At 37.2% G+C, this 12,909-nt stretch overlaps 1 protein-coding gene across 1 annotated transcript in view; it reads right to left on the reverse strand.

The window, feature by feature from the left end:
- Nucleotides 1-11,536, reverse strand: part of LOC132543692 (bone morphogenetic protein receptor type-2-like) — a 79,928-nt gene extending 68,392 nt beyond the window's left edge. Inside the window, exon 1 of the mRNA XM_060207210.1 lies at nt 11,233-11,536. Coding sequence (XP_060063193.1) covers nt 11,233-11,287 — 55 coding nt within the window. The 5' untranslated portion in view covers nt 11,288-11,536. The remainder of the gene's footprint in view (nt 1-11,232) is intronic.
- Between the last annotated feature and the right edge of the window lie 1,373 nt (nt 11,537-12,909).

The following is a 12,909-nucleotide window of genomic DNA, read 5'->3' on the forward strand; positions in this document are numbered from 1 at the left end:
TCAACAACCTCTTTAGATTACAGTTCAGACTCAAATTGTCAACAACCTCTCTAGATAATGGTTCAGATTTAGATTGTCAACAACCTCTTTAGATAAACGGTTCAGACTCAGATTGTCAACAACCTCTCTAGATAACAGTTCAGACTCAAATTGTCAACAACCTCACTGGGTAATGGTTCAGACTCAGATTGTCAACAACCTCTCTAGATAACAGTTCTGACTCAAATTGTCAACAACCTCACTGGGTAACGGTTCAGACTCAGATTGTCAACAACCTCTTTAGATAATGGTTCAGACTTAGATTGTCAACAACCTCTTTAGATAATGGTTCAGACTTAGATTGTCAATAACCTCTCTAGATAATGGTTCAGACTCAGATTGTCAACAACCTCTCTAGATAACAGTTCAGACTCAAATTGTCAACAACCTCACTGGGTAATGGTTCAGACTCAGATTGTCAACAACCTCTCTAGATAACGGTTCAGACTCAGATTGTCAACAAACTGTCTAGGTAAGGGTTCAGACTCAGATTTTCAGTAACTTCTTCAGACTAACAACATTTATATGTATTCCATTTGTCAGGCTGACCCAGGTTATTACTATCACAAATATCCTGCATATTTCATATGTAATTGGGCCATGTTTCCAGCCTTAAAGTTCATTGCCACCAACTTCCACCTTGTTAAGCCACTGACTTCATTCAACCTAAATCCTTGCCCTTTGACCCTGACCTCACCCTATGTAACTCTTTACTGATATACCTTATATGGATCAATAAGATGACCCATACACGTTGAAAACCAATATTTCAGTTCACGTCCATGATGTATCATATACATAGCAGTATGAGAATATACATCTCGACTAATCTGATGAATTTTGAGGAAATAATGTTAATTCTCCTCCATTACTTCAAGTGCCCTCGTACATCCTGATTCCTTTCTGTACTGGAGAGTGTTTTTATAAGCTTGACACGTTTTGAGTGCCTGGCTCTTCAACCCTCTGTATTGTAGGGAAGCTGTGACCAGCACTTGGCATCACAATCACCCATGACAAACTATTACGTGTAGTGGAGCGGATGCACTGAGGTCACATTTGACAGTATTTTTAATATGTTGACAAACTATATTTTGACATTGTTTCTTATAACATTGTGTGTATAAGTCTTTGTTGTACCGAGTCATACTTATGTGTATTATCATCATGTTAAATTCAGTATTCAAACTTTCCTGTCATATATACTTGTATGAACTAACAATAATCGAAAATGAGGGCCATTTAATGAATCAATAAAAAGACAGAAATGATCTATTATAAAGAATATATTGAAAATCCTACTGGCACTTTGGTACACTGGTCTTACTTTTACAACTGTTTATGTTATCTTTACATCAGGTGGTCTTTCTATCCCTCCATACAGGAAATTCAGACACAGCTGTCTATTCCTCCATACAGGACATACAGGAACAGTGATCTATCCCTCCATACAGGACATACAGCAATAGTGATCTATCCCTCCATACAGGACATACAGGAACAGTGATCTATTCCTCCATACAGGAACAGTGATCTATCCCTCCATACAGGACATACAGGAACAATGATCTATCCCTCCATACAGGACATACAGCAATAGTGATCTATCCCTCCATACAGGACATACAGGAACAGTGATCTATTCCTCCATACAGGAACAGTGATCTATCCCTCCATACAGGACATACAGGAACAATGATCTATCCCTCCATACAGGACATACAGGAACAGTGATCTATCCCTCCACACAGGACATACAGGAACAGTGATCTATCCCTCCATACCTGACATCCAGGAACAGTGTTCTATTCCTCCATACAGGAACAGTGATCTATCCCTCCATACAGGACATACAGGAACAATGATCTATCCCTCCATACAGGACATACAGGAACAGTGATCTATCCCTCCATACAGGACATACAGGAACAGTGATCTATCCCTCCATACAGGACATACAGCAATAGTGATCTATCCCTCCCTACAGGACATACAGGAACAGTGATCTATCCCTCCACACAGGACATACAGGAACAGTGATCTATCCCTCCATACAGGACATACAGGAACAGTGATCTATCCCTCCATACAGGACATACAGGAACAATGATCTATTCCTCCATACAGGACATACAGGAACAATGATCATACAGGACATACAGGAACAGTGATCTATCCCTCCATACAGGACATACAGCAATAGTGATCTATCCCTCCCTACAGGACATACAGGAACAGTGATCTATCCCTCCATACAGGACATACAGCAATAGTGATCTATCCCTCCATACAGGTACAGTGATCTATCTCTCCATACAGGAACAGTGATCTATCCCTCCATACAGGACATACACAGTGATCTACATACAGGAACAGTGAACAGTGATCTATCCCTCCATACAGGAACATACAGGAACAATGATCTATCCCTCCATACAGGACATACAGGAACAGTGATCTATCCCTCCATACAGGACATACAGGAACAGTGATCTATCCCTCCATACAGGAACAATGATCTATTCCTCCATACAGGACATACAGGAACAGTGATCTATCCCTCCATACAGGACATACAGGAACAGTGATCTATTCCTCCATACAGGACATACAGGAACAGTGATCCCTCCATACAGGACATACAGGAACAGTGATCTATCCCTCCATACAGGACATACAGGAACAATGATCTATTCCTCCATACAGGACATACAGGAACAATGATCTATCCCTCCATACAGGACATATAGGAACAGTGATCTATTCCTCCATACAGGAACAGTGATATATCCCTCCATACAGGACAAACAGGAACAGTGATCTATCCCTCCATACAGGACATACAGGAACAGTGATCTATTCCTCCATACAGGACATACAGGAACAGTGATCTATCCCTCCATACAGGACATACAGCAATAGTGATCTATTCCTCCATACAGGACATACAGGAACACTTATCTATCCCTCCATACAGGACATACAGGAACAGAGATCTATCCCTCCATACAGGACATACAGGAACAGTGATCTATTCCTCCATACAGGAACAGTGATCTATTCCTCCATACAGGACATACAGGAACAGAGATCTATCCCTCCATACAGGACATACAGGAACAGTGATCTATTCCTCCATACAGGAACAGAGATCTATCCCTCCATACAGGACATACAGGAACAGTGATCTATCCCTCCATACAGGACATACAGGAACAGTGATCTATCCCTCCATACAGGACATTCAGACACAACTCTCTATTCCCCCATACAAGACATTCAGACACAGCTCTCTATCCCTCCATACAGGTACAGTGATCTATCTCTCCATACAGGACATACAGGAACAGTGATCTATTCCTCCATACAGGACATACAGGAACAGTGATCTATCCCTCCATACAGGACATACAGGAACAGTGATCTATTCCTCCATACAGGACATACAGGAACAGTGATCTATCCCTCCATACAGGAACAGTGATCTATCCCTCCATACAGGACATACAGGAACAGTGATCTATCCCTCCATACAGGACATACAGGAACAGTGATCTATCCCTCCATACAGGACATACAGGAACAGTGATCTATTCCTCCATACAGGAACAGTGATCTATCCCTCCATACAGGACATACAGGAACAATGATCTATCCCTCCATACAGGACATACAGGAACAGTGATCTATCCCTCCATACAGGACATACAGGAACAGTGATCTATCCCTCCATACAGGACATACAGGAACAGTGATCTATCCCTCCATACAGGACATACAGGAACAGTGATCTATCCCTCCATACAGGACATACAGGAACAGTGATCTATCCCTCCATACAGGACATACAGGAACAGTGATCTATTCCTCCATACAGGAACAGAGATCTATCCCTCCATACAGGACATACAGAAACAGTGATCTATTCCTCCATACAGGACATACAGGAACAGTGATCTATTCCTCCATACAGGACATACAGGAACAGTGATCTATCCCTCCATACAGGACATACAGGAACAGTGATCTATTCCTCCATACAGGACATACAGGAACAGTGATCTATCCCTCCATACAGGACATACAGGAACGGTGATCTATCCCTCCATACAGGAACAATGATCTATTCCTCCATACAGGACATACAGGAACAGTGATCTATCCCTCCATACAGGACATACAGGAACAGTGATCTATTCCTCCATACAGGACATACAGGAACAGTGATCTATTCCTCCATACAGGACATAAAGGAACAATGATCTATTCCTCCATACAGGACATACAGGAATAGTGATCTATCCCTCCATACAGGACAAACAGGAACAGTGATCTATTCCTCCATACAGGACATTCAGGCACAGTTTTTTATACTCTCATATAAAAAAAGGTCCATATAGGATACATTCGTCTATAGGTCAAAACAGGGCTAATGGGCATAGTTGTTTATCAATGATTGGTCCACACAGGAATTAGGTACTGAGGGATTAAAAAATTGTGAGCTTTCATTGTCTTTTAATATGTAAATGCCATGACATTATATTGATATTATAAATATTTTCTTCACTTCAAGAAATACATACATTTCCTTTCCCACAGGCGCTTATAATAAATCTGAAGTGGACAGTTAGCATTATATTGCAGTTTACTTAAAATAAGAACAAATCTTTTGAAGTTTGGAGAGAGAGTAAAGTTGTACAAAGTAAAGATCCATTTCACTTACAATTCTATAAATGGTTTTAACTTGGGCTGTTGCCATTTTTAAAGAGAACTTCTGATGTAATCGTCAATTACGCAGAGGTGAATATGAGATGTGTGACCTGTGACAACTTCACTTGCTTATTATGTTGTCAATTTTATAAGTAGAAGGGCTCGTTTATCATTTCCATAACTGCTACAACCTGATATCTCCACTAATGGACACTGTACTTTCTCTCCTACCCTCAAACTCAGTAGACTATATTTTTTCTGTATCCTCAAACTTAACAATGTACTTCTTCTGTATCCTCAAACTTAACAATGTACTTCTTCTGTTTCCTCAAACTTAACAATGTACTTCTTCTGTATCCTCAAACTTAACAATGTACTTCTTCTGTATCCTCAAACTTAACAATGTACTTCTTCTGTATCCTCAAACTCAACAATGTACTTCTTCTGTATCCTCAAACTTAACAATGTACTTCTTCTGTATCCTCAAACTTAACAATGTACTTCTGTATCCTCAAACTTAACAATGTACTTCTTCTGTATCCTCAAACTTAACAATGTACTTCTTCTGTATCCTCAAACTTAACAATGTACTTCTTCTGTATCCTCAAACTTAACAATGTACTTCTTCTGTATCCTCAAACTTAACAATGTACTTCTTCTGTATCCTCAAACTTAACACTACTTATTCTCTACCCTCACACTTAGTAGACTGTACTACTGTACTCAAACACTTGGTAGCCTGTACTTCTGTAATCACACACTCAGTAGACTGTACTTCTGTAATCACACACTTGGTAGCCTGTACTTTCTGTAATAACACACTTGGTAGCCTGTACTTCTGTAATCACACACTTGGTAGTCTGTGCTTCTGTAATCACACACTTGGTAGCCTGTACTTCTGTAATCACACACTTGGTAGTCTGTACTTCTGTAATCATACACTTGGTAGTCTGTACTTCTGTAATCATACACTGGGTAGCCTGTACTTCTGTAATCACACACTTGGTAGCCTGTACTTCTGTAATCACACACTTGGTAGTCTGTGCTTCTGTAATCACACACTTGGTAGCCTGTACTTCTGTAATCACACACTTGGTAGCCTGTACTTCCGTAATCACACACTTGGTAGTCTGTGCTTCTGTAATCACACACTTGGTAGCCTGTACTTCTGTAATCACACACTTGGTAGCCTGTACTTCTGTAATCACACACTTGGTAGTCTGTACTTCTGTAATCACACACTTGGTAGCCTGTACTTCTGTAATCACACACTTGGTAGTCTGTAATTCTGTAATCACCCACTTGGTAGTCTGTACTTCTGTAATCACACACTTGGTAGTCTGTACTTCTGTAATCACACACTTGGTAGTCTGTGCTTCTGTAATCACACACTTGGTAGCCTGTACTTCTGTAATCACACACTTGGTAGCCTGTAATTCTGTAATCACACACTTGGTAGTCTGTACTTCTGTAATCACACACTTGGTAGCCTGTACTTCTGTAATCACACACTTGGTAGCCTGTACTTCAGTAATCACACACTTGGTAGCCTGTACTTCTGTAATCACACACTTGGTAGTCTGTGCTTCTGTAATCACACACTTGGTAGCCTGTACTTCTGTAATCACACACTTGGTAGCCTGTACTTCTGTAATCACACACTTGGTAGTCTGTACTTCTGTAATCACACACTTGGTAGTCTGTGCTTCTGTAATCACACACTTGGTAGCCTGTACTTCTGTAATCACACACTTGGTAGTCTGTGCTTCTGTAATCACACACTTGGTAGCCTGTACTTCTGTAATCACACACTTGGTAGCCTGTGCTTGCCTTGTACCTTCACACTTTGTAGACTCTGTATTTCCCCTGTATACCAAGATTTACTATGCAATATACTTTACCTGTGTCCCCATATGCTGTACCACCTCATAATTTATGAAAGTCATACATGTTATCAAATTTCTTGCCTCTTCTTGTAAAGCAGCTCATTTATAAAACGACCATCACTCCTCCACTATTTCTGTTACCATGGTGACAGACAATCAGCACACTAGACTGAATTAAGGTCAGACAAGTGATCTCTTTGACCAGTTTGATTTAATTAGTGTCCACTGACCAGTCTGCCTCTATATAGTCTAAAGTTGTTACATTAAAATGCCAATAAACCCATTATTGAGGAGACTTACCTCCCTTGAATGTGAGCTGGTTATGTCATTTCCTGTTTTATCTAATTTATCAAGCTACCAATTTACTAGGTTCATCTTAACTTCTTTACAACCAAAATAAAGGACAGCAAATCTCCAACAATACCATTCACTCTATCCAACAAAACTCAACAATAGATAATGTTCAGATAAACAACAATTCCTATAATTTTTTTTATTTATCAATATGTGTTTGGAGATCTAACTTAAACTTAGCAAGTGAGCAGGTTTATATCATTCAAAAAGGGCAACATTTATCCATTTCAGTTTGAATTAGTCCGCGCCAAAAAAAATATCTAAGACTAAGTCCACAAACATCTATTACTCATGATAATAGTTTTACTCTGGGATGTCGACACCTTTTGAAAGCCAATGTTCCTGACAATAATCTAACCTCCTTCTTGAAAAGACAATTTGTGAAGACTAAGATTTGGCACTGTTTGATAACATAGGTCAAAGATCCTGTGGTGCAACATCAAACTGGATTTCACATGGGTATGGTAAGTTGACATTTAACACTGTAGTGGTCCTCCTACATTTTCAAGTCAGTTAGAACAAGCCTTTCTCCCTTCTAAAACCTCCCTAGATCTAGATCTGTTGGCTTCAGGAAATCACTAGATGCTTTTGTAACCATAATGAATCTTATTGATGGTTGCATCAAATATCACATTTTTTACTTGTTTATTGTACTATGATCAAAGACATAAAAAAGAACATGCACAAAGCGAGAATGTTTGATCAATGCAATTATTTTGATTTTCTTTGAGAAATAAGACTATTATCTTCCACTCAGTCCAAATTAATTAATAGCTCAATGACCTTTTTTCACTTAAAGTAATAATTTTCTGTCTAGTGATAGTTCGAACACATTGAATAGTAATCGAGTTGAGATCATACACCTTAGCGACATCATGGTAAGCAATAATAGTTCCAAGAAGTCATGATCATTTCACAGCAGGTGGCCAATTCTAAATGACCATCATAATCAACTCTTACAGTTATACTCTGTCACCCTGTTGGTGAGTTATCATAGCGTTTCAGTTTGATTTCTTTCATCTCTTTCATAGTAACATTGTGCAAACATGTGCTTACACAACTTGCTGCCCTAGATCTGCACAACAAGCAATCAGCACACAGCATGGAATATTCATGTGTATTGTCAAATTAGCAGAGGTGATGTTGGTAATAATTGTGCTTGGACTGCATGAATAGTGTCAAATTAATAATTGTAAGATCCATAGCCCCAATATTTGCAACTTCCACTAAAACATTGAAGAGAAAACATCATCTATTCATACTGATATACAGAATAACATAATGTTGAAAAAATCAACTCATAATTACCGAACTGTAACACAAATTGACCACATCGCACTCATATTTTGAAGAGTTTTAAATCTAAAATGTGACAAGTCCCATCATCATGATTACTTACTTTTAGCTACTACAATTTTCCATTAAGACATACGATACCTATGCAGATTCAATTTTTCCCCCTAATTAACTTCATTTACAAAATTTATTTAACTGTTGATAGCACAGAAGAATGGTCTATATTGAATTCTTTAACTTGCAAAATGTTTTAATTTTCATAATATTCTTGCGATCGAATACGGGCGCATTGTTCGAAAACCATCAGATTTGAGGTGAATGACATCATCATCTAAAAATAACTGATTGCAAATCCCTCTTGTCACTTTAAAATTGCCAACAGTCATTCTTTCATGATGGAAAGCTACACACATATATGTATTGTGAGGCTAAAAATCTTCCATGAAAATTTCATATCACACAGATGAATCCATTAATACTAGAGAAATGTAGTTGTTACTTTGGATTCCATAATGTAGCATAGTTGTGAGTGCATCAGTCTAGAGGTCTATCTGCAGGCAGATGCTTGTGTTCATGACCTGAGAAACATTTTAGGAAAGATGCACATACTTAAAGAACACATCTTCAAGCATGAATTCAGTGACATAGCTTACATTAAAATTTTTGTACATCGTAGTAAATTCTTTTTGACACCCTCATTATACAATTTGTGTGAGGATTGATAAAAGCAACAACATCCATTCATACAGCTGTCAGTAGGTTTTATCTTTCTGTGACTCCTCTAGTTATGATATTTGTTGTAGGAGTCAAAAGTGAAGAAATTAAGAATGAAAACCAGAAAAATCATTTTAACCTGATAAATTACATGACTCCACCTTCCATTGTGGACTGTGCTTGGAGTTGCATGCATTCTTGCTTTCTGTGCTGTGGTATGAAGTCAATGATGGTATTTTGATATCATGATATCCTATTAAAATACAGATCCAATAGAAAGAAGACTGACCATAAATACGTACATAGTGTTGACATATCTAAACATGATTTCAAATTATCAGTAAAAGAAATATATAATATTGATACTTTGGTAAATAACTCAAAACATCTCTTAATGTTTACGAAAAAACCCTTTAATAAGAAATAGCATGCTATAATCCTGATTTATAAAAAGAAAGATATTCTATCTAAAAGAGTATTATTGATACATGTAATAACTGAAAACATGTAGAGAAATCAATTTTGGAAGAATTATTAAGAATTGTCTTTAAAATTTCAGGAAAATGACAATGATGTTTTATGTGCTCTAACATGCTGAATGTGATATTAGATATGAATTTCATCAATTTGAAAATCACAACTGTATGATTTTACAATAGAAATCCACTGATGCACAACCCAATATATATGAAGTATTATGGAAGCTTTTAATGAATAATTTGATCTAAACTCATTTCAAATATGTGTAATGATCACATTATAGAGACAACGTATTTTTCACATGGAGTCTCTCCACTGGTGTTTATAAAAGTGGACAGGAAGTTATGTTTACTTTTAAGTGTGTTAGGTACAAAGTCAACATTTTTATACAATAGCTACCTATATAGTATTTCAGTTAGTGTACACACGCACAAAATACAAGAAAATTATATCATACATTCCACTTTTCACTATTTTGTTTTAATGACTACCCCATTTAAAACACTATAAAGTATTTACTTATTAAGAATGTCTTCAAGAAATTTAATGAATTTATTAATATGTCTCATATTTAGTGACATTTAAAATTTTCAGTTTTGAAAAAAAAAGATGTTTCAAATGTAGTTCGATTAAACACAATAAGTAAACATTAGATATATTAGAATACACAGCGACAAAAAATAGGAATTCTCAGTTTACAAAATTATCTTTTTTAATTGAATTTGTCAAGTGAACTCTATATGGACATTGATTCGCCATTAAACAATTTATCATCAACATTGCATATATCCATACAAATTTCTTCTCGTATCCTAAACAAATTATTGTCAAATTCTCATTCTGTTTTTTGGTGTTTTTTTTCTCATTATCTTTGTTTTAAAAAATCATCATTTCATTGCCTGTGAAAAATTTGAAGAATCAATTATGCACAAAATACTATATTACACACTTAATGTACATTGACACCACAACCAAACCAATACCAATTAACAAAATTTTGTGAACTGATGTACAGGTTAATTAGCTAATGTAGATAACATTCATACACCAGTTATATTTTGATTGGTTCTTGAAACCATCTAAAAGTAATCAATTTCTAGTATCAATATTCAACTTCATGACTGAAAATTAGACACTGATATGTACAATCTTATTTTTTCTTCTAATATGTCAGTTTCAAAACACATCACGAGCTCAATGAGTGACATGAACCACATCAAAGTCATGGTTTTGTTCACCGACATGACCTGAATGTAATATTTATTGAAAAAAATCATTTCCACGTTGTTATATATAGCATGTATATAAAAAATTAAAACGAGTAACTAAGTTCGGATGCAATGCCGTTTTCGTCCGTTTGCACGATGTTTACCCCGAGGTGTTCCTAATTGACCCGTCTAGACGGCGACAACCTGACCTTTACCTTAGATTTACCTGTGTCTGTTCGACCAAGCGTCAGACACAACCTAAACATCAAATACAACATAGCGTATGTGTTATACTTAGTATATAACATAAGGATGAGAAATAATAACCGAATTGTTTCAAAAAGCACGTCTGAAATTAACATAAACTATTTCAAACTATGAACTGCATTAAAAATGATTACTTCGCAACAGAAAGTAGAGAGAGAGAGAGACGTTCGTGAATGTCGGTCACGAACAAATATGCACTTCAGTCGCTTCCAATCAAATAACTGAGACACAAATGAAATAGCCAAATGACATTATGCTGAAAATTGATAAAAAGAACTTACCATCTGGAAGTAAAACTCCAACAAAGCTAGCTGTAAACAGCCATAAAGGAACCATAGCTGTGAGGAGGGATCTCCCCTCTATATTCCCTTGTCTGTTTATCTCTGTAGGCCTAGTCCGTGTCTTTCGAACGCTTTCACTGACTTCGACTCGACAGAAAAGCTTGGATCTGCGGCCCGGATTACAATAGAACTTTGACCACGAGCGACATTGATAAATCCATGGACCTATGAAAGATTGTCAATTTATTTTATCACGAATTTGACACTCAGCTCTCAGTGTATTAACAGGCCGCTTAAAGTGATCTGTAAGGCACACCATAACCCTGCGAGCATGCGAAGTATTTAATTGGGCGGTTACATTCAATAAATAGGGAACACAGCCTCAACCGATTTCATGACATAACAGACTGCAGAGTACTAGACCGTACATATGAATACGCTATACGTAATAAGTTACGTATCACAAAGCTCGCTCTGCTGAGCACGACAGCCTACTTCGCAGAGGAAAAATATTTTGCGTTTTGGATGTTAGAAATAAAAATAAAGCAAATTAAAATTTATTTCGGGTTGTGTTCTTTTGAAACGCATAACCGTAACTTGATAGGGTGATTCATCCGAAATCGATCAATATTATTGAGCGCTGGCGGAAAAGGGAAGTTGTGCACTGAGAGGTGGTAAAACTCAATATTCCAGTCACTGACGCGTATGCTATGAACATTTGATTGGTGCAACCATGGACTTGGATATCTAGATTCGATATCTACTTATTCCTTGGTCCTTGGTGCAACGGAATCCTGCAATTCAAGGGACAAAGTTCACGATGTGATGTAAAATTGGGAAACGGCATAAAAAAAGAAATATTGATATAACTGACCATGAAAAATAATGAAATTTCGTAAGATTGTAAAGTATCTAAAGGATATCCCAAAAGTCCACGTAATTAGAATGCCCGTCATAGAGCCCTACAATCATACTTGAAGTTGGAGAACACATGGTAGGATAGTGACATCAAAGTAAGATTGTCGCATAATGGTGGCACGGAAATTCATAATTTAATGAAAATTTCCCGAGACCGTGCAAGAGTCACGCGTATGAAGTTATATAAAAGACTTCAGATGACACGTGTCATACCTGATCTTTTCCCACCATTAATTTATATAACAGTACAAACACTGACGTAATGTCAGGAAGACTACGACGAAAAACGTGACTTGTTAAGTTCTTGTCCTATTTGCAATGTTTTCACTTTATGATAAACAACGCAAGAGCTTTCAAATCAAAATTGTATCTTGCAGGTTCCATTCTGTTTGTTTTGTCAGATGAGGTTACCCACCATATTTACACCTGGAAAGTTGTCATTTCACATCAAATCACCACCACCAAATGGTCGTCTTTTCAAATCGCTATTTGTTCCTCTGCCTTGTTCTTGTTGTAGATAGCTCTGAAGGACTGGACGAATCAGTCTCAACTTTCATTTATGGGCTCGCTTTGTCCCCTAGTTGTCCATAATTCATTTTGGTAATGATCGGAAAAACAAAATGGCCGACACGCGGTCATCTTGGTTTTTGACAGTCATACATGTAGATCTCCAAATTGCTCGTTGTACATAGTCCAGTTGGGACTGATCGGAAAAACGTAATAGCCATCTTGGATTTTCATAAACATATTTTTTACTCA

The sequence above is a fragment of the Ylistrum balloti genome, unplaced genomic scaffold (assembly GCF_031769215.1).
Source record: "Ylistrum balloti isolate Yb309-2 unplaced genomic scaffold, AGI_CSIRO_Ybal_v1 Utg369762, whole genome shotgun sequence".
NCBI lineage: Eukaryota > Metazoa > Mollusca > Bivalvia > Pectinida > Pectinidae > Ylistrum > Ylistrum balloti.